The sequence below is a fragment of the Macrosteles quadrilineatus genome, unplaced genomic scaffold, assembly GCF_028750875.1.
Source record: "Macrosteles quadrilineatus isolate MER2022 unplaced genomic scaffold, UCM_ALF_1.0 Scaffold_1__1_contigs__length_201487025, whole genome shotgun sequence".
NCBI lineage: Eukaryota > Metazoa > Arthropoda > Insecta > Hemiptera > Cicadellidae > Macrosteles > Macrosteles quadrilineatus.
In genome coordinates this window covers 20,399,842-20,426,032 of record NW_026542594.1, presented here as the reverse complement: position 1 = coordinate 20,426,032, position 26,191 = coordinate 20,399,842, and the positions used below count along the sequence as shown (strand labels likewise).

General features: G+C 36.4%; 1 protein-coding gene across 1 annotated transcript; it reads right to left on the bottom strand.

Moving 5' to 3' along the window:
• Window positions 1-84: 84 nt before the first annotated feature.
• Window positions 85-17,999, bottom strand: LOC128995056 (tripartite motif-containing protein 12A-like). The gene is made up of 6 exons (XM_054419938.1): window positions 17,804-17,999; window positions 17,247-17,320; window positions 9,190-9,370; window positions 8,393-8,463; window positions 224-308; window positions 85-167 (listed from the first exon to the last, which is right to left on the bottom strand). The coding sequence occupies exons 2-6, from the start codon at window positions 17,316-17,318 to the stop codon at window positions 85-87; spliced, it is 492 nt and encodes a 163-aa protein (XP_054275913.1). The 5' UTR covers window positions 17,319-17,320; window positions 17,804-17,999.
• Between the last annotated feature and the right edge of the window lie 8,192 nt (window positions 18,000-26,191).

Here is a 26,191-nt window from a genome sequence, read left to right as displayed (position 1 = left end):
ACGTGCCCACAGAGTGTTGCTACTGCCTGCAGACAAGAACAATGCAAAATTGAACCTTTCTGCCAATCATTAATATACCTACACTCATGACAATCTTGGTGTTGAGAGTTTGTCCAGGTCTCCAGACAAGAACTGCAGAACACATGCCCACAGAGTGCTGCTACTGCCTGCAGACAAGAACAATGCAAAATTGAACCTTTCTGCCAATCATTAATATACCTACACTCATGACAATCTTGGTGTTGAGAGTTTGTCCAGGTCTCCAGACAAGAACTGCAGAACACATGCCCACAGAGTGTTGCTACTGCCTGCAGACAAGAACAATGCAAAATTGAACCTTTCTGCCAATCATTAATATACCTACACTCATGAAAATCTTGGTGTTGAGAGTTTGTCCAGGTCTCCAGACAAGAACTGCAGAACACATGCCCACAGAGTGCTGCTACTGCCTGCAGACAAGAACAATGCAAAATTGAACCTTTCTGCCAATCGTTAATATATCTACACGGTGTTGAGCGTTTGTCCAGGCCTCCAGACAAGCACTGCAGAACACATGCCCACAGAGTAGAGTGTTGCTACTGCCTGCGGACAAGAACGCTGCACAATTCAAACTTTCTGCCAATCGTTAATATATCTACACACAGGACAATCTTGGTGTTGAGCGTTTGTACAGGCCTCGAGACAAGCATTGCAAAACACGTGCCCACAGAGTGCTGCTACTGCCTGCAGACTAGAACACTGCAAAATTGAAACTTTCTGCCAATTGATGATAATATATCTACAGACAGGATAATCATGGTAATTGTAAAGCATATTTAAAAAATACTCAAGAGTAGGCCTAATAGTGGCTGGTGATATTAATGTTTTAAAAAATTCTCCTGGGTATAAAACATTTTGTAACATTTTAAAAGAATTTAATATGCAATACTTGATAGATTTTCCGACTAGAGTAACTCTGGATGGTAAAAGTAGTATCGATATTATATTTACATCAATTCCAAGAAATAAACTATCAATATCAGCTATAATAACAGAACTATCCGATTAGGATGCTCAATTATTTAGAAATCCTAAATTTCTATATATATATATATATATATACATATATAAAAATTTGAACAAATGGTGTTTTTGGCATCTGGGGACATCAAAATGAAAAAGTAAATCGGTCCCGGGCTTAGGTCTTACCATGCCACCTACGGTAATAGCTACTTCCCTATAGGGAAATTCGCTAATAACCTTCAACACAAGAAAATCAGAAATTTACTCATCAAAATATCGCTAATTTCAATAACTATCTGGCACAAGAAACTTGGTCTGGACTAGATTTTGCACCGATTTAAGATAAATACAAAGTATTCTTAAACATTTTTACTTGTGTTTTCCAAAAATAAAGTTAAGAGTTTACCCAAAGGCTAAAAGCTTGATCACTCCACAATTAAAAAGAAAAAGGATACCCCCGCCGCAGCAAACCTGCAGACTTAGCGAATTTCCATGGGTCGCCGGATTTCTACCCCCGGATATTTACCCCCATGAAAAAACGCCTACGTCACTTTGACGTCACATGTATGGGGGTAGATTTCCGGCCGCGAACTTTTAGGATGGATAAATTATTGTATATTCAATCAACTCGCATTTCACGGTTTACTTAACAGTTTTAATTAATCAAAATGCTAATAAACCTGACACCGGAACTTTACCCCCGGAACTTTACCCCCGGAAATCTACCCCCAGACATCCACCCCCGGACATCTACCCCCGGACATTTACCCCCAGACATCTACCCCCGGAAATCTACCCCCAGACATCTACCCCCGGCCATCTACCCCCGGACATCTACCCCCGGACATCTACCCCCGGACATCTACCCCCGGACATTTACCCCCAGACATCAACCCCCGGATATCTACCCCAGGAAATCTACCCCCAGAAATGTACCCCCAGTGGTCAAATCATAAATGTCCGACCCCGGAATTATTTATTTCCGACCCCCGTGCTACACTACGTATCGGTCAATATTCATTGTTGTAGTTGATTTTAGTAATTGGTTTATAAAAATAATCAATAGCTCTTCGTTTAATAATTACCCTCTAATATCTAGTATTAAGCATGTGATATGTCGTTGTCTTGTCATCTATCTTCAAAATTCATTAAGCTGTTACTGATTTAGGTGTCATTTTTAAGCTTAAGATTCAGTGCAACGCAAATGGTAATTAAAAAGGATATTTTGATAAAGGGCTCCAAAGGTTTACCCCATAAGCATTTGATTTATTTTCAGACAGTGATTTAAATTGTTAACCAATTTTCACATGAACTCATAGCTAACGGCGCATGCACGAAGGGCACATCACTGAAGGAGGTTATTTTCTGATTACTAGTGGGAAAAATGCAATTAAATGTTGATAAAAATCCTGCCACAGGCTTGTTGATTAATGAATTAATAATTTTTTCACTATCAATTACCTCCTAGTAATACGAAATAGCATAATCCCTATGTCGTAGACACTATCCGGAGTTTTACATTGGCTAAAAAGTCTAGTTGTTTACACAAATAATTAATCGTAAAAAATAAAACATAAAAATATTTTATGATTGGTTCTGGTTGTCAATGCTGGTTGTGAAATAACGGAGAATAATGTGAAAGAATAAAATTTGATATTTCGGGATAGGGAAGGTATTTTTACCTCATACATGGTTCTTTTGGTTTTACGAATTTATTTTTATGAAATTAGAGTTTAGTATGAACATTGCTTAAAATTACATATTTTTTGGTCATTTTTACGTTTCATACATTAAAGAAGCCAAAACAAGTCTTTATCTCAATTTCTGTCTTGTCTGTCAAGGCCCAGAAGGTATTTTACGTGGCCTTCTTCTCAAAAACTGGAGCATCGATCGTGATTCGATTTAAATAGTCTTTTTGGATTCGGTGGATTGACACGAGTAACTTAAGCCATTAAAATATGGCCTCACTACTTTTGAATTAAAATACATTTGGTTCAAACCCCCAATTTTTTGCAAGACAATGCTTAACCGAAGAGCCGTTGATTTCCGGGGGTAGATGTCCGGGGTCAGATGTCTGGGGGTAGATGTCCGGGGGTAGATATCTGGGGGTAGATGTCCGGGGGTAGATTTCCGGGGGTAGATATCCGGGGGTAGATGTCCGGGGGTAGATATCTGGGGGTAAATGTCTGGGGGTAGATATCCGGGGGTAAATGTCTGGGGGTAGATTTCTGGGGGTAGATGTCCGGGGGTAGATTTCCGTGCTATGGTAAATCACTTTATAATCAAAAAATTACATGCTGATTATTTAATAATATATTGGGGGTAAATTTCCAGTCGCGGGCTGTTTCTCGACCGTGTATAGGCCCCGCCCCTCGTGACGTCAAAATGACGTAGGCGTTTTTTCATGGGGGTAAATATCCGGGGGTAGAAATCCGCTACCCCATTTCCATTTGCCTGATTGGATTTAAACTAAAATGTCTCCTTAAAAATATCACATTTATTCCCTATTTAAACAGAATTAGTTTAATGAGTACCTACATAAGTTTGCTGCAACAGGGAGGGTAAAAAAGTTTTTTTTATGTAAAATATTAAAAGGTACTGCGGTTTAGTAAGAAATTCATGTATTTTCCAAATTTGATCAAAATATTTACATAAACAAGCAAACTACAACAGTTGACTTATTTTCCATAAGACTAACATGGGAATTTTAAAATTACAATTTTTTTGAATTTTCTCCGTAACAATTAGGCGCATAATAACGCTTCAATATACTAAATTATTTGTTTTTTTAAGCTCTACAAAATGGTTTAAAAATAAATTGTGAAATTTTGTGTTTTTAGGGTCAAAAATGGGAAAAACCTATTTTTACCCCATAAAACCCCCCATAAACCCCCGTTCCCATAGTCCGATCAAGCTGGTTCGCGAACTCATTCAAGTTTATCCCGCCTTACACCTTCAAACCAAATTTTATCAAAATCGGACAAAAATTACTCAAGTTATCGTGCGGATGGACACACACACACACACACACACACACACACACACATATATATATATATATATAGATATATAAAAATTTGAACGAATGGTGTTTTTGGCCTCTGGGGACATCAAAATGAAAAAGTAAATCGGTCCCGGGCTTAGGTCTTACCATGAGACCTACGGTAATAGCTACTTCCCTATAGGGAAATTCGCTAAAAAGGAAATATTATTGACCTTAGCCAACATATAAGGATAACCAAAGACAGGGAACTGAACCAGACATTAAAACAACTCAAGAAAAATTATACAATATTCATAATTTAGAGTTTTACAATAAAACCCCACCGCTGCAGGTACTAGGTTTTTTTTATTTTCTGCCTAAAGATATCATGGAAATTAATAATATTAAGACATTTAAAAATAAATTGAAAATATTTATGATAAGCAAATGTTACTACTCATTTAGTGAGCATTTTGGTTTCTGTACTAGAAATGCTGGACTGGCAAAACTTGAGCGCGGAGGCTCAATCATCCCATTATCGAGCAGTTCATTGATGATTCCTCTCAAAGTCTCCATCTTGGGAGGAGCTAACTTGTACGGATGAGAGCGTACAGGACGGGTGTCAGATAGTCGGATCTCATACTCCAGTAGACTAGTGATCTTCAGTTTTGGAGTTTTGGAAGTCAGATGCCCTAACTGATCGACAGGCTCAGCTTTTCCCGCATCAGGCTTTCCGGTAGCTGCGCCAAGAGGATTTCCATCAGAAAAAGGTATTGACACCCGTCGAGAAAATAAAAAGAAGCACTGGCCACGCCCTAAGTCCAAAATCATGCCAGACTTCCATATAATATCTTCCCCCAGAATGAAAGGAAAACACAACTCTCTAGCTACCAAGCAAGTCCAATACCAGGAAAAACCATGAGTTTACAATTTGAATTGGGCTTCACGGATAATGGGTAAAGGGGTGCGGAATGCCATCCAGCAGATAAGGGAACTGGGCTCAACCTGCCTAATAAGCCCAACGGATAACAACTCCTCATAAAAGGTAAGGGAAATCAGACTGCGAGCTGACCCAGAGTCCACAAGGGCCTTCTGCTCCACGTTGCCTACCAAGATGTCCAACTGTGGGCAGGCTGAGCGACTAGTCTTCACCCATAGTGCAGCCAAGGCTGCAACCTCCCCACTTTTAGAAAAGCTTGACTTACTATGTTTCTCATTTGACCTTTTACAAGAAATTAATTTTCTTGAACTTTTACTGTAACTCTCTTTGCATGCATCTTCAAGGGGCGAAACAACATTAACATTCCCCCGTGAAACGGCTAGTCAGGAGTTGTTATTGCCTCTTTCTGGTTTTGGCGGCAAAATCTCCTAACATGGCCTCTCTGACCACAACCAAAACAAATGGGGGGTTGCCCCTGAAACCTCTGTACTTCCGGTCCTGGCTGCACCGGAGCTACAACCGGTCTTGGAGGGCCGCGGGGATGATGCCCCATGAAATCTCTCCTTCGGGAATCCTGGACCGCTCTAGAAGCAATGGCGAATCGATCCAGTTCTGCAAAAGAAGATGGACGCACACAGAAAACCAAGCGGGAGCGATCCTCAGGTTTGATCCCCTCCAAGATCAAATCCACCAACTGACGCTCACTGAAACCCAATCTCAACACCCTTCGCATCTCCCCGTTAAAACGACTCAGTGTCTCGGCTGGTTCCTGAGGCCTATACAAAAGCTCAGCACGCAAGCGCTCATCACTCTGACGGGAACAAAATATTCTAGCACTTCCTCACGGAAAGAGTCAAAGAACGTCCCACGTCTCAAACAGTCCAAGACTCTATCCCTCAAAGGGAAAGGGCCCAAACAAATTGTTGACAAAACTCCATCAACATTGAGTCTGTCATGCTGCGAAATTCCTTGAGTTCCAAAAGGTTCCCCAAAAACTCCAAAAGAACATTGATTTCAAGCCCATCAGTGCGAGGAATACCTTGCAAGGTCCCTGCAAGTGGGTCGGGCAATTTAGCGAAAGCTAAGAAGGGCCGGTTCAGGGAGCCATGAGCTAAATCAGGTACGGAAGGGGGTGTGTGTGCAAAACAGTCTGTCCCCCAAGATTGGGCAGAGCAGACACAACAACATTCTGTGAAATAACAACTTCTGACTCGTCATTCTTTGGGAACATGACGGCCCTGTATTTTGAAACATCCTCCCTTTCCTTCAGATACTTCACCCCCTCCAACGTTTCCAAGCGGAAGTCAACTTCTGAGAAGTACTTGGTGCCCATTCTTTCACTTCTGAGTTGACCCCGGGTGCGGAACCAACAAGCGCAACCCGCAGCAACCCAGTGCAACAAATGACAACCTAACTTTACCCGGGCCGTACCTGTCAAAGGCAAGGACCCCTCTGCAATCTCATCCTCTAAATCCTCAATACGAGTTTTACTGGCTATTACTTCATCTTCCAGAACAAAAGTGGCATGCCACGAGCGCTCAAGGCTCATGCATTCACGCAGCTGGGTTCTCAACCCCCGAACATTGCTTAACGGTTCACACACCCCTCCACACCTGGAGGTCACCTCAAAAACCAACTCCGGTTTTGAGAGATGCTCAGGCACCAGCAAAACAGCCATGTCGCACAACAACAGCAAAACAATTCGCACAACAACAATTACACAACTTAACTAAACGTTCAAAACTGAGAAACATCCACATCTCCACAAGTCCCCCCCTTTTTGAGGGCTTTGCACGCCAAATAACCACGCTCTGCTATTATCTGAAACGGACACCAGCCTCGACCCCACCCAAAACTGGAAACGCACTACCCATGTGCAGTAAATATATAATTAACTATGTGGGTGTCCAGACCATAGGTTTACCAAAGGTACCAATAAAAGGGTGGATTTGGCGTGCAAGAAAAAATATATTAAAGTTCAAAAACACTATACCTACCTGTGAGAGATATCACAAATCATAAAATATTATTAATCAGTTTAAAATTTTAAAAAACTTGCAGGATAAATCAAAATACTGAATAATTAAGCTTCAGTGGTAAAGGTTGGGTGCACCCACCAAAATGAAATATTAAAAAAACATTTTTACGGTTAGAAAAATTCTTAAGGAAATAATTTGCGTATCGAAATTTAGAACAATTGGGCGGAATTCCAATGGGAGGCCTCTGCCAAAGGGTGGGTTCCTAATGAAATAAACTACTAGCTTAATAAAACTAATTAACAATAAATAGAATATATAACAAACGCAAAACAGCTGAATTAAACTTCCTAAATTTTCATCGTGAGTTAAAGTTCCTTTTGTTTTTTTTTGTAATTAATTCAAAAATCACAGATAGAAAAAACACAGTTCATGCACAGGTTGGTCAGCGGTCCATCCTGGGGCAGCCGAAGTTAGCTGCGGTTCCAGAAAGACTATCTCGAGAAATTGACCCCATAGAAATGGACGTTTCAACCTAATTAGCCACGCATGATACAAAAACTAAATCCCAGAACAAAAAGGGAAAATTTAAAAATTCTAGTAGAAACATTTAACAAGACAAAATGAGAACATGTGTGGCTGACGAAAATTTTCAACGCTCTAACGGTCTGCTTCCGTCCATGGACTTCCAAAGCCTGACAGCACACAGCCAACAAAATAACAAACACACTGACAACTTATACATACTATAAAAAAATGAGTCGGGGATATGAGAGTGGCGACACGAGCATTGACCCGGCTCAGTACTATGAAAATAATTTTTTTTCTCAGCTTGGTTTTTATTTGATGATAAGGTGCTTTGTCCACACTTTAAATGGGTGTAATAACCCACGAATTGTGATATTTTAAGGCATGCACTTTTGATGCGATTACTCCCTGGTGTGGATTAACATCCGCATTAGTGAGTACTAGGCTACGACTACCTGCAGTGCTATCCTGATAATTAGACCAATTCGTTAATTACAAGGCAAACATGTGGTTCGGATTCCATTATAAACTGTAGCTCCCTTAGTTGCCATTGGCTGTATGGGCTATTAATTAACAGCTCTATCTAAGGAACATGTCAGCCTTTAGTCACTAACAAGACTACAAGATCGTCCTACTCATCCCACACTCATCCTTCACTCATATTTGGGTTAAAACACACACCTATATATATTGAAACTAAAATTTTTAACAGAATATCACTTTTATTTTTAACAACACACAAACTTTAAAGGAACTAATATACAACAATTCCCACCAATAAATTTATGACAAGTTTATGTAGATTCCTTAAGTGGAAAGCGTGGCCAAATCATTGTTTATATCACACTCCTCTCTTTTACTCTGCACCTCTAAATAGAATACTGATTATTAGAAGTTAATGATATTAATTTTCTTAAAATCATTATCAATAAATGTTTACACTGTGTTTGCCTAAGGACTTACCTTAACAACATAAGCACAGCACACAGCGCATTTCATATTTACTTTTATTATTTTCAGAATGTTTTCTTTATCTGGAAAATAAATATCAGTGTTTAAAAGAAGCACTGATAAAATATTCTGCAGCAATGTTTGCCTCCCTAAATACTAGTTTATAATTGTTTAAATGGGTAATAGTTTAAAATAGTCTTAGTTTAAATAGAAATATATTTTATGAGGCCTCTCACAGCTGACTTAAGGGCAATTATTATTCCCATCAGAGTAGCCTACTGGATGGTAGACCCAGAGCCAGCTTTAGACATATGCAAAGGCTGCACCCGCAGGGAGCCCCGTCCCGTGCTAGGTACAAAATACAAACAAATAAATGTTGTCAGGAATCTGACGCAAAATTTCAAAAAGTGAAAAAACCTAGAGATACCATGGATTAGTACCTACATACCAAATTTCATCAAAGTCGAACTACAGGTGTGGTCTGTAGTTCTGTGCACAACCACACATATATACAGACACAAACACTCACACAAACTTCACTTTGAAAAACACTTATTTGGGTCCCCACTCAAAACTCAAACTCGAAAATTTTGACGAAAACAATACTTTCTCCATATATATAATATAGGGGGAGTAACTAATGTCAATTATAAAAGGAGAAAAAGGGGAGTGTGTAAATACAGAGATATTTTTTGTTGGTTATTTTTGTTGGGTTACAAATGTCTGAATGTTTTCACTGAGCCACATACCTAAGGCACAGCTCTGGGTATGAGTAGACCTAGTCCAATGATGACCATGTTCTAACTTACCTTTTGGATCCGTTTTCAAACTTTTTACAATTTCGTTTCCCAAATGCCACTTGACTTGTATTGCAATTTTGCTGTTGGTCCTTTTTCTCCATCTGCAGAGTTTTTGGGCACATTCAGGACAGTTTGTGCTTTTAGTCAAACAGGAAAAGCAAAATGTGTGACCGCAGCCCAGGATTGTAGGCTGATACAAAAAATAAAAATGTGTATTAAACCTTGCTATACAGTAGACCTGCAAGACTACATACAAAGCCACAACAGCTATCTACAAAGCTACGTACAGTGTTATTTATCTACGTCCAAGCATTTACCTTGTCAGCCTTTAACTTACCTTGCTGATTCCAGGCAATGTAAACACCGTTATTTCTATCAAAGGCATGGCGATCAGAGCATATTTTAAGGGATTTCCACTGGGCGACAGTGGCGCCAGACTTACCGGGGGGTCTGGAATACCCCCCATAAAAAAGGGGGATCCTAGGCCCCCCCCCGGAAATTTTTGCATAAATTTAAGTGAAAATTACACATTTCTACATATCTTTTAATGAATTTTTCAATTATATTTACTTGTAAATAGTCCATTTAATCTCGCTTAATTACGTATTCTAGAACTTTATAGGTTTGAGGTTGTGGCTCCCTTGACAACCTCTTGGGCCAAAATCATAGCTCAATACTCTAAAATATTTACATAATGTTATTTTTTAAATTCCAATACATTTAAAATGTGAATTATTAAAAAAAATATTCTGGCACCACCCATAGTCACTGGGCGACAAAATCCCAGCACTGTCGCCCAGTTAACATGTTATTTTATGCCCTGAATCGGTGATGGATAAGTAATTTTAGCCAAGACAAAAACAATATTATTACGTGTTAGGTGGGGTATACAGGTAATGCAGGTAAATTCAGTTATATAACAACGTTGATTAATCCAATTAAGTAACCACAAATTAATAAAAGTATAATTTGTGGGGTTCCTCGCAGTATGACCAGCATTAAATTACCATATTTAATTAAAACAGGTAATAACTTAATTTCTATATTACTTCAAGCCAACATAGTCACAGATTTTGTTACTGGTAATTTTTTCGATGGAATAATATTTTTTGAAACAGAATAATAGGCTAATTATCGCCATAAGAGTGCATAGTTTTTTAAACACTATAGCAACAACATAAATAACCCCACCACAGCAAACCTGCAGACTAAGCGAATTTCCATTTGCCTAATTGGATTTACACTAAAATGTCTTCTTAAAAATATCACATTTATTCTCTATTTAAATGGCATTAGTTTAACTAGTACTCTAGGTTTGCTGCAATAGGCAGGGCGCAAGTTTATTTTTTATTTTTTGTAAAATGTTAATATTTTAGTATGAAATAAATGCATTTTCCAAAAAATGTGATCAAAATAATATACTCATAAACAAGCAAACAACAGTTTACTTATTCTCCATAAGAATAACATGGAATTTTAAATTCATATTTTTTGGAACTTTCTCCGTGACTATTAAGCGCATAATAACGCTTCAATATACTAAATTATTTCTTTTTTAAGCTCTACAAAATGGTTTGGAAGGAAATTGCTAAGTTTTATGTTTTTTGGGGTCAAAAATGAGAAAAACCTATTTTTACCCCAAAACCCCCCCCATAAACCCCCGTTCACATGGTCTGATCATACTGGTTCCCGAACTCGTTAGAATAAACGTAGGTTTACATGTTTGTACTGAATTTCATCAAAATCGGATAATTTTTGTTCAAGCTGATTTTTTCTATTTAACCCTTCCAGGGCTATGGACGGATATATCCGTCAATCTTTGTTTACTTTCTGGGCTGAAAACGGATATATCCGTCCCGAGAAATTTCTTTTCTGGGATAAAGACGGATATATCCGTCCAAAAAGCGAATTGATATACAATGTGTATAATACGGTAATATACTGCATTATAAATAGGATATTATGTTTTTGTGGTTGGCAATAATAATTGCCGCAGCTGTTTCGGCTATTTTGCACCATAGAGTGTGCGTAAGTAAATATTGCTGTCACTTCACACATGGTTGTGATGTTTACATTTTTGTGTTTTGTACTTTATTTTTTAGCGAATTTCCCTATAGGGAAGTAGCTATTACCGTAGGTCTCATGGTAAGACCTAGGCCCGGGACCGATTTACTTTTTCATTTTGATGTCCCCAGAGGCCAAAAACACCATTCGTTCAAATTTTTATATATCTATATATATATACTAGCTGTACCCGAGTGAAAATTTAAAAACGTACGTTTTCATGTCCCTGGCCTTTTACTTCGTAGATACTGGATTTGTAGTATATTATTATGTGTTTTAATATTTTTGGGACGGGGGCAACATGTTACACACATTTATTTGGTTCTAAATAGGTTCTAGGTATTTTTTTCGTATTTTTAAAGTCTCGAAATTCACGACCATGACGTGTCCCTAGGGTACACTTTCCAACTTTCGCGCTGTTCTTAGACTAATTATTCATGCCGAAATATATAAAGCCATATTTTTATGTCATCAATGGTTATTAAACATACAAAAAAGGAGCATATTATAATTTTATTGTCATTACAAACTGACTATCATGACAAAATAAGTCTGTCCCTCGATTTGGCGTCACGACCATTTGGGAAAAATTTTCAACTTTGGAGCACGACAGTGGCAAGCCTGGTGTCGATGGAGTCAGTTGGTTTTAGAGACTAGTTCGGGGTGTACGTCAGGATTGTAGTGCCGGTCGTTTCGAGTTGAAAGGAGAAATTACAAGATTAATAAAGGAAAGATTGTGTTTTTTGTAATTTTGGTGTGTCCATGACCGTACGTAGTCATTCGATGAAGTAGACATGGTGTTAATTTTTGTTTATAAGATATTTCAATTGCTAGATTAACCTAGAAGTCCACTTTGTATCCTCGAACATGAGGTGCAGGGCTACCGCCAGAACAGAGCAAAATAACACGTAATTTCACGACCAAAGTTTCACGACCATCGCGGGTTTTTTCACGACCAATCTAGCCTTATGGATTATAGTGTGTTTGGTCGTGACAATAACTTTAATATAATTGTAAATTGAACGGTTTAGTTCAATTGAAACACATATTTTTATTATAACTAACAGGATAATTGAAGGATTGTTTAGAAAGATTTAGATTATTCCAGAAAACTCACGACCGTACTGCTTGTCCCTGACCATCATGTTTATAATTTTTATCATAAAAATTTCAAAAATTAAAATATCGTCATATTTCAATGTTTTATACACAAAAGAAGCATACCTCTATACAAACATAACGATTTTTCGGGTCTCAGGTAAGTTTTTTCGGAGTTATACAAACTGAAAAAGATTTTATTGGTTTTTTTTCAATTTTTTGAGTTTTTTATTTTTTTTTATAAAGACCAAATACACCAAAAGCTCAGTGACCTTTTTATTGTATAATGGTCATAAAAGTAAATTAGTTTATAGCAAAACATAGTTATAAAAATAATATTAACTATTTTTAATATTCATTTAAACATCCGTTATGGTCGTGACAGGATTTTGTGTTTTTCCACTAAAGATGCTCTTTTAAAAAGAAACCACCAAAGATATTGCGTTACCAGGGACATTTTATGAAACTTCAAATGTTAATGAAATAAAAAAAATAATTAAAGTTTTGAAAAAAGGGGAAAAAATTTGCAAAGTGCTTTTTCTGAAAACGTACGTTTTTAAATTTTCACTCACCCGCGGGCTTTGCCCCGTTTTACTTCATAAGAAAGCTCGTTCAAATGGCTCAATCACGTCCTGGTTGAAGTTCGTTCGCTACGCTCACTCACCTTTAGGTTGGAGCTCGTTCGCTGCGCTCACTTGCCTTCAGGTTAACTCGTTCGCTACGCTAACTCGCCTCCAGGTTGAAGTTTGTTCGATACGCTCACTCACCTTTTGGTTGCAAATTAGCTGTTGTCATAAATTAAAGAAAATAATAGTGCTGCACCCTGTTGGTAATCCTTGTAACTTAAATCCTATTGAACATCATAGAACAGAACCAACTTGTTTAATTGAAACAGCTGTTAAGATTCATTAATTCCATTTAAATATGAGTACTCACATGGTTAACACGGGAAACTCCAGAGCCACTGGGGCGGAGCCTGAGAGTCCTATCGGAATAAAAACAACTTAGTTTTCCTATTTAATGCCTAAAGAATCAGTGTACCAAATTTCAGCCTCCTGGGTAAATGGGAAGTGGGAGAATTAGTGATGAGTGAGTGAGTGAGTGAGTCAGTCAGTCAGTGAGGGCTTTGCCTTTTATATATATAGACTAGCTGTACCCTCGGGCTTTGCCCCGTTTTACTTCATAAGTGAGCTGTGAGCTCGTTCGCATGGCTCAATCACGTCCTGGTTGAAGTTCGTTCGATATGCTCACTCACCTTTAGGTTGGAGCTCGTTCGCTGCGCTCACTTGCCTTCAAGTTAGCTCATTCGCTACGCTAACTCGCCTCCAGGTTGAAGTTCGTTCGCTACGCTCACTCACCTTTTGGTTGCAAATTAGCTGTTGTCATAAATGTAGAAGAAATAATAGTGCTGCACCCTGTTGGTAATCCTTGTAACTTTAATGATATTAAACATCATAGAACAGAACCAACTTGTTTAATTGAAACAGCTGTTAAGAAATTCCTTTTAAATATGAAAAATCATAAGGTTAACATGGGAAACTCCAGAGCCACTGGGGCGGAGCCCGAGAGTCCGATCAGAATAAAAACAACTTAGTTTTCCTATTTAATGCCTAAAGAATCAGTGTACCAAATTTCAGCCTCCTAGGTAAATGGGAAGTGGGAGAATTAGTGATGAGTGAGTGAGTCAGTCAGTCAGTCAGTGAGGGCTTTGCCTTTTATATATAGATACTAGCTGACCCGGCGAACTTCGTATCGCCTAAGTTATAGGTTTCCCCTAAGACAGACCGATGGAAAGAAAGTACCGTTACGTTTAATTTTCAAGATGATCTCGTTCGCATCGCTCAATCACGTCCTGGTTGAAGTTCGTTCGCTACGCTCACTCACCTTTGGGTTGGAGCTCGTTCGCTACGCTCACTCACCTTTAGGTTGGAGCTCCTTCACTGCGCTCACTTGCCTTCAGGTTAGCTCGTTCGCTACGCTAACTCGCCTCCAGGTTGAAGTTCGTTCGCTACGCTCACTCACCTTTGGGTTGGAGCTCGTTCGCTACGCTCACTCACCTTTAGGTTGGAGCTCGTTCGCTGCGCTCACTTGCCTTCAGGTTAGCTCGTTCGCTACGCTAACTCGCCTCCAGGTTGAAGTTCATTCGCTACGCTCACTCACCTTTTGGTTGCAAATTAGCTGTTGTCATAAATGTAAAAGAAATAATAGTGCTGCACCCTGTTGGTAATCCTTGTAACTTTAATGCTATTGAACATCATAGAACAGAACCAACTTGTTTAATTGAAACAGCTATTAAGATTCATTAATTCCATTTCTCATAAGGTTAACATGGGAAACTCCAGAGCCACTGGGGCGGAGCCCTTTTAAGAATTTCGAAACGGGAAATAGTTTACGTCCGATTCGCATACCTACAGAATTTACACACCAAATTTCATAACGATCGGTGAAGTCATTCCGGAGGAGTTTGCAGACAAACACTGTGACACGAGAATTTTATATATTAGATATATGTGTCCATCCGCACGATAACTTGAGTAATTTTTGTCCGATTTTGATGAAATTTGGTTTAAAGGTGTAAGGGGGGATGAACTTGAATGAGTTCGCGAACCAGCATGATCGGACCATGGGAACGGGGTTTTATGGGGTAAAAATTGGTTTTTCTCATTTTTGACCGCTAAAACACAAAATTTCCCAATTTATCTCTAGACAATATTAAAGAGCTTAAAAAAACAAATAATTTAGTATATCAAAATGTTTTTGTGCGGTTATTGGTAACGGAGAAAATTCAAAAAATTGTAAATGAAAAATTCCCATGTTATTCTTATGGAGAATATTGAAAATGTTGTAGTTTGTTTGTTTATGGATATATTTTGATCAAACTTGGCAAATTTATTTATTTTATACTAAGCTATTAATATTTTACTAAAACACACTTTATTAGTTTTAGTTTCCTTGTGGCAGCAAACCTAGGTACTCGTTAAACCTAATGTTATTTAAATAGAATTAAGTGAAAATCATTCAGATGGAAATTCGCTTAGTCGGCAGGTTTGCTGCGGCGGGGGTATTTATGTTATTGAGCTAAAGTTGCTAATGCAAACAATCTGAAATTTGTAGATGTTATTGACATGCTTAATAAAAGTATGTCTAAGAGGGGTTTTATACTTGGCAGTGAAAATAATATAATGGAATGTGATTGATATGATGAACCTGAAGAACAGTCTTTACGTAGTGGAAGTCTTGGCGGGGAATGGGATTGAGGACATGGGAGCGGAACTGAGTGGTTTAGATTTACTTCAGAATGATAGATACATTTTTATGGATAAAAGATTAAACAAGGGAATGAATAGACTAAGGTTGACAGATATATCCGTCTGCCGCCCACAAGAATACTCAAGATTATTGGCAGTGTTCATATTTTGTGATTATCACTGAGGGCGGCAGACGGATATATCCGTCCACCTTATGTTTTTTGTGGGCCAAAGACGTATATATCCGTCAAATCAAATTTTGTTTTCTTCATAACTTTTGTACAAAAATTAGTTCAGCCCTAAGGAAAATATTTTTATGGTCCATGAATTATTTCAAATGAAATAAATACAAAACACAACCACTTTGGTTTTTAATTTTTGCAAAAAATAATTATAAGCTCCAGCTCTTCATTTAATTTAGCCCTGGAAGGGTTAATATGTGTTTATATTAATATATATATAAATATATACAGGGTGACAAAAAAGTCTGGAAACGGCTTAATAACCTTTTAACTAAATCCGTTAGAAAATTCTAACCTTTCACATCAACTTACATGTATAAAAACTACTTTTTCCAAACATTTTAATTTTTTTACCTCTACCAGGAGACGACCCATGAGGAGTAAGTACATAATCTTCAATGTAAGCATAGGTTGATATGCACATCATTTTAATGGTCTGGTCAAGTGGAGTTCATTGCCGGAAACCGCGTCAAAAAAGGCTCATCCATTACAAAATGGCGGCAGTCCAAACACATGATGATGAACACATGATGATTTTTAATTGCTATTATGTATTGTGTTCTTGCGGAATATACCTGCACAGGCCTTAGTAATGGTAAATACTCGTAGTCAACATTAGCTGGGAAATCTGAAACCCGGTTAAATTTGTTTTGAAGATTGAATAAACTTAGTCTATGAGCTAGTTGACTTTAAAATACAATTTCAGCTCTCAAGCTAATGTTTAATACGAGTATTTACCAATACTAAGGCCTGTGCAGGTATATTCCACAAGAACTTTGAATAGCCGCCATTTTGTAACGGATGAACCTTTTGAGACGTGGTTTCCGGCAATGAACTCCACTTGATCAGACCTTTCAAATGATGTGCATATCAACCTATGCTTACATTAAAGATTATGTACCTACTCCTCATGGGCCGTCCCCTGGTAGAGGTAAAAAAATTAAAATGCTTGGAAAAAGTAGTTTTTATACCTACATGTAAGTTGATGTGAGAGGTTTGAATTTTCTAACGGATTTAGTTAAAAAGTTATTAAGCCGTTTCCAGACTTTTTTGTCACCCTGTATATATAGACTATAAGGCCTATATATGATTTTGAACGGATGGTGTTTTTGGCCTCTAGGGACCTCAAAACGAAAAATAAATCGGTCCCGGGTCCAGGTCTTACCATGAGTACCGTAGTAGGCCTACTACGATAATAGCTTATTCCCTATGGGAAATTCGCTAAAAGCTTATTTAAAAAATTTAAAATGATGTATATTTATTTAGTTAACAAAGAATTTTTAGGGTACAATTTCAATCTTGATTTTCTTTTTATTTTGACCCATTTTATAGCACTATAACCATTTTCTGGAGTTTGTCTGTTTACTTACGGGACACCCTGTATAACCTATAGCTTCTCTATGGTAAAACTCACCTCATCAAATATTTTTCTGCAAATGTTGCACGTAAGAAGATTTTCCAAATTTGTAATATCTTGTTTTGCCATATCTGGAAATGGAATAAAAATCATAAATTTATGGAAAGTGTTTGTTAATGCATGCTTATCTAATGAAACCAATATCCAATTTCAGCCATTATTATGAGTACCTGGTGTACATGCCTCTTCAATATTTTCTAACAACATTATGAGTGTGCTAAATTGTGAAATTAATTTTGTTGTTTTTCAATATGGTGATTGATTTTAAATTAAGTTATTTAAGGGCTGGCTTGTCAGATAACATGCTAAATTTAATAATTGATCATATTTGTTAAGTTCAGAACAGTTAGTTCATAAACTAAAATATAATGGTCGCTGGTTCACTATGTTATTGCTGGGCACGAAATCACAAAAATCTATTACAGATTAGTTAGAAATGATTAGGTAGTAATCTACTAAAGGGCTATGTTTTTCCCCGTTGAAGTGAATTTACAATTTTTAATGTAACTCCATATCCATTGGTAGCCTAGGATTAGTACTAAAGAGCTGTGCACCTTACTGTTATTGAAGGTTTTGCTTGAATCCGAAATAGAGTTTTCTTTTTAAATGATGACACAACACACAATTTAAAGTGAGTCCCTAAATATATCAACTGCTAAATTAGTTTAAATCACTTTTAAACTAATCCTACTGAAATTATTTTTATTTGAATTTAGAAATTAGTCAACATTTAAACATTAATAGTAGTTTAACATGTGTTACAACAAAAGAATTGTATTATTTATTTACTTTTGGTCACATGTGTTTCTTTCTACAGAAAGTATTTCAACATTTTTCAACCTTCCTTTGTCTTATTAAATAAGAAAATTGCTTTAAATTGAAAATTGTTTTCTGCGGGAGGGGTATTTAGATTAAATATTGTTTAATTTTATTCAATTCTTTAATAATTTTACAATTACAATTACTTTCAAATTTTTAATTTTCTAACAGACCAGAGTAGTAGTTTAATACCTGCTTCACACTGAATTGAGAACGTAAAGAGATACAAATAGTTTTTGGTAACTTACAGAATTAGCATAGATTATAGAATCTCAACGTCATCAACTATTTAAATTTATACAAACTATTCTCTCTGTATAATTTAACTCAGCATTTTGTCAGGAAAAAGGTAACATTTTTTACTAATCTAAAAATTATAACCTATTAACTACTCTGTAATCCATAACTTTTGGTTAATCCCAGGAATAACCACAATGTTTTGAGGGTTTCTTTTAGTTGTGTAGCTTCAACGTACGTCAGTGAAGTTTACCAATTAATTATCAAGAGACGTTAATAAAACTTGTTTACAAGTCGTAGTGGTAATATAAGAGAGCCAACCAGTTCATACCTATTAAAATATAATATGATTTCATTTCTCATTCAGATGATTTTATGTTTGGAACACTGAGTGATTTTCTCTTGTTTATTTGTTCTTTTAAATTTTAAAATGAGTGATTATTGTTTCTTTTACACTGTTTTTTAACTCATGGCTGATATTAGTCAGGACCACAATTTAATTAGGTTTTCAGAGCTTGTTGGTACTTAGGCCTTGTGGCGCTCCTCATAAAAGAAGTGAGGTACTATTCTCTTCCCTCATACCTATGCCTATTAGCTTGATGCATTATTTTATATACTGTGCCAATGACTTATGCATACTGAGGTAGACATCCCATATATATAGACCACAGCTGCAGAAAATATTATTATAAAGTCCTAATATTAAATACTACAAGCAAATACTAATATTATAAAATAGCAAGGTGAAGTGTGCCAATAACAGAGTGTAAGATACAGTCTATGATTTTATTTCGCCCCCCCCCCCCCAGGTTTTTGTTACTGTGACAGGTGATGTGACGTTTGACTATTGATACAACTTTAGACATTCCATCCCTATGTAAAATTTGTCGCCAATTTTTTTTTATAAAAGTCGTTGTAGCTGATGTTAGGCACTGACAGATTGTGCTTAACTAAATTACTAATTTATTTCGAATACACAAAATCTTTTACCAAGTCAAGCTTAATAAATTACCTAATGTGAGCTATAGCAACTATTATGACCCATAAACTTGGTCAGAAACACAAAGTAGGGAGAAAATATAATTAACTAGCTGCTGTACCCGTGCTTTGCAATGGGAAGATGTACTATTAATACCGCCTAATCCAAACACTTGTTAAGTAGTTCGAATTTATAAAAAACAACCAAAATATACAACAAGTATAACCTACATTGTAATTGTCCTACTGTTTACGTGAAAATATATCAATAACATTATTTTCATAATTTAAGACACTTTAATAAATCAAATGCAGAGAGCCTGGGTTGATACAGCAACGGTTATAGATTTATTTTTATTTCTTTAATCAATGACATAGTTTTAAAATAAATATTTCGTGTCAAAGCTTTATAATAGTCTTAAATAAACCTACTACCACATAGCTGTGTAAAATATTACATTATTTAATTTGTTTGGATCAGCTGTCTGAAATTGTGAATCAAGCATTTGGCAGTTCTGATCTGATTGTTTACATTGAAATGTATGCAAAGGTAAACATTGTGAATTTTCTCATGCTTCCATGGAGACCAATTATTAATACTAGAGGTCGTCCAGTGGTCGAAAGTTCGACCAAAAATATGTAATAAACAGATTTCTATATTCTCACCCCACACTGTAAATAAAACATGTGATTGAAATTTCTTCCATTTGTATTGATTTTCTGTTTATATTTTGTTGATATTTTGTCACCAGTATCGCAACCCATTATTGTCCGGACCACGTAAGTTTGCAGTTGGAGGCAGCCAATCACAAGACAAGGCTAGTGCGACGTTGCCACATCGCCCGTTGACAACACTAATAAAATATACTAAGCAATTTATTAAAATCAGCTGGTATTAACAGACTTGGCAACACCATTGGATGGGGTTCTCATTGGTTCATTCAAAACCATATAGTAAATAGGCTCCTCCCTCAACTGCAAACTTACAATAGACAATAGACCCATGTAATTTAAAAAAATATTATAAACTTATTTTCTAAGCTAACTTTTTAGCCAATTTTAATTTATAAAGGGCACATCTACAGAAAAATATCTTTATAACAGTATGAGTAGATTTTCCCTGCGATGCACTCGAGCTTAGAAAAAAGGGCTTAAAGAAACATGCTTGCCTATTAACTAGTGGTCGTCCAGTGGTCGAAAACTCGACCAGAAACATGTAATATACACGTATTGACTATTGTATACTGAAGTAGACATCCCATTTATATAAACCAGTTGTCGCTATTTTTAAATTTAAAAACATATTGTTGTGTTAGCCAGTTACCGAATGCGTGTCTTAAATTATATTTTCTGCATTATTTTTTGTTGCTGAGCTGATAAAGTTGATGGGTCATAACAGTTGCTATAGCTCATAATAAGTCATTCCATAAGTTTCACTTGGTAAAAAACATTGTGAATTAGACAGAAAATTAGTCATTTAGATCAGCGCAATCTGTAGGTGGCTTACATCAACTACGACGAATTTAATTTTAAAAACTGGTGACAGCTTTAACATGGGGATGGAATGTAAAGTTACAGGCTTCTCTATTTTCACCCCACGCTGTAAATAAAACATGTGATTGTAATTTCTTCCATTTGTTTTGATTTTCTGTTTATAATTTGTTGTTATTTTGTTGCCAACTTGGCAACCCATAAAGCCCATGTTAATTTTTTTTTAATTTCAAATCAATTTTTTGTGCTTGTATTTGAGCTTATTTTAATTTTTAAAGGGATTCTGCACTTCTACAGGAAAATATCTTTCTAACGGTAAGCGTAGATTTTCCCTACGATGCACACGAGCTGAGAAAAAAGGTTTTAAAGAAACATGCTTGCCTATTAATCTATATCTATACTAGCTGTAACCCGCGGGCTTTGCCCCGTTTAACTTCTTAATTTTCAAGATGATCTCGTTCGCATGGCTCAATCACGTCCTGTTTGAAGTTCGTTCGCTACGCTCACTCACCTTTAGGTTGGAGCTCGTTCGCTGCGCTCACTTGCCTTCAGGTTAGCTCGTTCGCTACGCTCACTTGCCTTCAGGTTAGCTCGTTCACTACGCTAACTCGCCTCCATAGGTTGAAGTTCGTTCGCTACGCTCACTCACCTTTTGGTTGTAAATTAGCTGTTGTCATAAATGTAAAAGAAATAATAGTGCTGCACCCTGTTGGTAATCCTTGTAACTTTAATGCTATTGAACATCATAGAACAGAACCAACTTGTTTAATTGAAACAGCTGTTAAGATTCATTAATTCCATTCCTCACAAGGTTAACATGGGAAACTCCAGAGCCACTGGGGCGGAGCCGATTGGACGGATCACGAAATTGATGGTGTATAAACCTATTCCATGAAATTCTACACGTATGTACCAAGTTTCGTGGCCATCGGTCCAGCGGTGTCTGAGTTTATCACTGCCAAATATACCAACATCCTCTTTTATACTTATAGAAAAGAGGAACTATATGTATGGATATATGTGTGTATTTACCAGGTGTGTGTTACCAATTACCAAAGTGTTGTGCATGTGCTGGACCTAAGCTACAGAATTCTGTAAATATTTAAATGACTGATCAAATTTTTGGCAAGACTTGTTGATGAACAAGTGCTTGCTTCATGACATTGTTTTGATATATGTTTTACTTATTGTTCTCATGTTTGAACAGATTGTAAAATAAATTCTGATATAAAAAAAAAAAATATATATATATATGTGTATGTATATACGTTATGGATTCCGAAACCGCTCGACATATTGTAATGAAACTTTCAGGCATTACTAAGCATCTTTCAAGGATGGTTCGAGTGAAGTTTGGTGCAGATCCATCAAAAGGGCTCTGCCCCAGAGGGTTTTAAGTGGGCCGATGTCAGACTTTTTTATTTACAATGTTAACAAATAAATATATTAAAAGCAGATGTTTACTTTCACCAACTGTTTTGTAGGATTGAATAATCACAACATTCTGTATTAGCATTAGTCATGATTTGAAATAGTGCCACAGTGTTTCTACAGAGTGCAGCACAGAAAACAATTTTACTTTTGAATAAGTCCAAATGTATTAAACCCCAATCGCAGCACACCTGTGCACTCAACAACGTTTAAATTCTCCAATGTTAAATATTAAAAACATAAAAACCTTTATCAAAGTATTATAAACAATAAAAGGGATGACAATGCCCTCCGCCCCCAGGCCCCCTTTTTTGGTTGGGGGTAAAAAGAAATGGGCCATGGCGCAAGACCTGCAATTGAGCCAAATTTCAAATCTTTAGCTAATCTAGAAGTGGGTAAAATTGATTTAGACCGATGCACCTGTAGGAATAACATTGGGGGGGGGATTCTAATTTTCGTGGGGGGGGGGAGTTATATTTGTAAAATTTCACTTTTCGGAAAGGGCGCAAGATGTACAATCATGCCAAATTTCAGATATCCAGTCAATCTAGAAATGGGTAAACGTGATTTAGAGTTATACATCTGTAAGAATAACATTGGGGGGAGGATTTAATATTTCGGGGGGGGGGTGGGTTGTAAATATTACCCTTAACTTAGGATCCCATACTACATTACTACCAAATTACAAGTCTCTAGCACGTTTCTAAACGATTCAGATGACCATAACAAAGTCATCAAATTTCAATGCTATTCTCCATAAGAATAACTTGGGGCTCTTAAAAACTTTCAAATTTTGACATTAAAATTAAGTTTTGGGGGTCAAGGAGTAAAGTTACGAAAAAACATGTAAAGAGTAAAATTTAAAGTAAAGTAAGGAAAATACAAAGCAAGAATAATTTTTGCAAAAATAAATTATTTAAGTATGAAAAGTAGCGAAAACCGGTAAAAATGTAATAAAAATTTACCAAATTTTGAAAGTAGGGCGTTTTTTGAAGCTGAAGGAGTGCGATTTTTGGAAAACGCCTAAGAGGGTTTTGTAGAAAATTTAATTCCTGTTCCTGTATACTTTCAAATCTTTACTAGCTCTTACCGTTTTCGAGCTACATCCGGTTGAAAAAAAAGTGTTTTTTCGTTTTCAGAGGTCCGCCATTTTGGATTTTTGGGTGGGTTAAAATTTGAAAATGGGACTTTTGCATATTCCACCGGCAATGTAAGATCTCTTACTACAATACTACGCAAATTTGAAGTCTCTAGCACGTTTCTAAGTCGTTGAGACGGGCACACCAAAGTCGGCCATTTTTAATGTTATTCCCCATAAGAATAACATGGAGGGGAGACCCTTAATTTCGGGGGGATTAAAATTTGAAAATGCGACTTTTTGGAATTTTCCCGGGGGTTTGGGCCCAAGACCTAACCGCGTGTCAAATTTCAACTCCCTAGCACTTCTAGAAGTGGTCTAGAATTTGTACCTCAAAACTTTGGACATCCAAGGGGGCGACTTGTTAACACATTTATATTTTTTTTAAATAAAAAATTGGTGATAGCTGTTCCATATAGATGGAATGTCTACTTCAGTATCCAATAGTCAATGGTGTGACCTTTAAACTAAGATGCTACAGTACATAAGTTGTCCTTGTAGTTTAGCTTGGTACAGAAGATCAGTGAATTTACTTATTCAAGTTGGTTAATTTTTATTCTAAATCTGACCACAACTTTTACATGAGAATAGAGGATCAAGTTCTATCCTTAGTCAAAAGTTAGATTCAAACTAAAGTGATGGAACAATAAACAACTTCATTGTTTGTGTGTCTTGTCTATTTGGTAAATAATAAACCATTACTCACTATTATAATCTTTTTTGAGATAGCAGCTGAATATGAATAATTCAAGGTTAGTATTAAAACCTCAATAGCGCATATAGTCTGGTTGCAGGTCAAAAAACCTGAAAGCAAGGTCCACCCGATGTTTTTTAGTGATTTCTGTTTCTTCAAGACCTACATAATTAAAATAGGCAGGGTGCCACTTTGTCACCCTTGAGCAAATTGAGATATTTAAGATGACGGCCAAGATGACTTAAAACTATATAGGGGTTTAGTATAAAGTGTGGAGACCCGCTGTTATTTTTTTAACGGCCCATACTAGAAAAACTAAACTCGGCACACCATTATGGCATGTTATGAACTACTTTTTGGGCATAACCGCCACTTGGTGTTCATCCCCAAAATGGGGATTTTGGGGGAAACTCAAAAATTTCAAATACAAAGACCCATCGAGTGATCCCTCATTTTAAAGGTCCTGGTAAAATAAAACCAACAACGCAAATTAGAGGTATCTATCTCAGTTCAGTAAAAAATAGCAGCCAATTGAAATTCTCATAAGTTCCCAATCCCAAAATGGGGGATTTTGGTGGAAACTCAAAAATTTTAAATGATAAACCCCATCGAGTGACCCCTCATTTTGAAGGTCATAATAAAAGAAAAATAACAACGCAAACTACTCTATGTTAACACAGTAAAATATGGCAGCCAATTGAATATAAAATTGCAAGTTATTTCCGATTTCTAAAGATTTCAATCAGCTACCATTTTTTACCGGATTGAGATAGAAACCTCTAGTTTGCGTTGTTAGTTTTCTTTTACCAGGACCTTCAAAATGAGGGGTCACATGATGGGTCTTTGTGTTTGAAATTTTTGAGTTTCCCCCAAAATCCCCCATTTTGTGGATTTACACCAAGTGACGGTTATGCCCAAAAAGTACTTCATAACATGTCATAAAGGTGTGCCGAGTTTAGTTTTTCTAGTATGGGCTATTAAAAAAATAACAGGGGGTCTCCTCACTTTTTACTAACCCTGTACATCTGCTATATCTTTGCCTATAGAAGAGACAGGATAATCATTTTGTGCCTAGTTTGATGTTTTAATTGGAAAATTACCCAAAATAATAAATCAATATAAGTTTTTAATAATTTCCACATTAATTTGTTGCTTAGTTACCTTATCAACAATGTTTTCAAGTATTTACTTGACTTAAAACAATATAAATCTATGGTTTCTGAGGATAAGTGCAACATTCAAACAGAACACAGTCATCAAATCAGTTAACTTACAAGCAGTTCTCCTAATTGATGCTTGTGCTGTTCTGTGGACAGTGCATTATCCTTCTTCAGGAACCGTGAATGACTTTATCAACTGCGAAAAAAACACTGTTCTTTAGGCTAGTCAAAATACGGTCCAACATCAAAATTAGGTAAAAGAAATAAAATATATTTCTTCCCCATATATTCCAAAATATATGGGATTTTGTCAACAAAGGTGTCAAGAATATTATACTAAAAATCAAGAAAAATCCAAGTGGCGGAAAGCCGCCATTTTTGATAAAACTTCCGCCACATTGGATTTATGTAAGCTTTTAGTAAAACATCAATAATTTGACGACTAATCGTCTTAACAATCTGCGGTTTGTCTTAATAGCTTCCTCATCAAGTTTACTTTAAGATAATAATAACTTTATACCATTTCAATATTGATTTATTTAAAAGAGACAGCTTTAAATAGAAACAATACCAAATTTCGAAGATTTTTTTGTAAAACCTTTAAATGTTTGCAAATACAAACTCAGGTGATAAGAACATTCATATTTTGTGGCTCTTAAAAGAATCTGCATTAAATTTTGAACAATTATCAACCTCATATCAGTTTGTATATTCATTGAAGATATATTATGGGATATATTGTTATTAGTCTTCAACTTGGAGCGCTAGCCGTGCTGCACCACTACATCTAGTCCGATTGAAATACACTTAGAGGTGGGAAAAATTACTTTGAGAACATTTAAGACATATTTTGGAATCATACATTCATACATATAGGGCAATGTATAAAAAAAATCTGACAAAATCCGAGCATGAAAACACTGAAAAAGTAGGAGTTTTGAAACATACCAAAATTCAATTTTTCATAATAGACAATTGCATATATGTGTCCGTG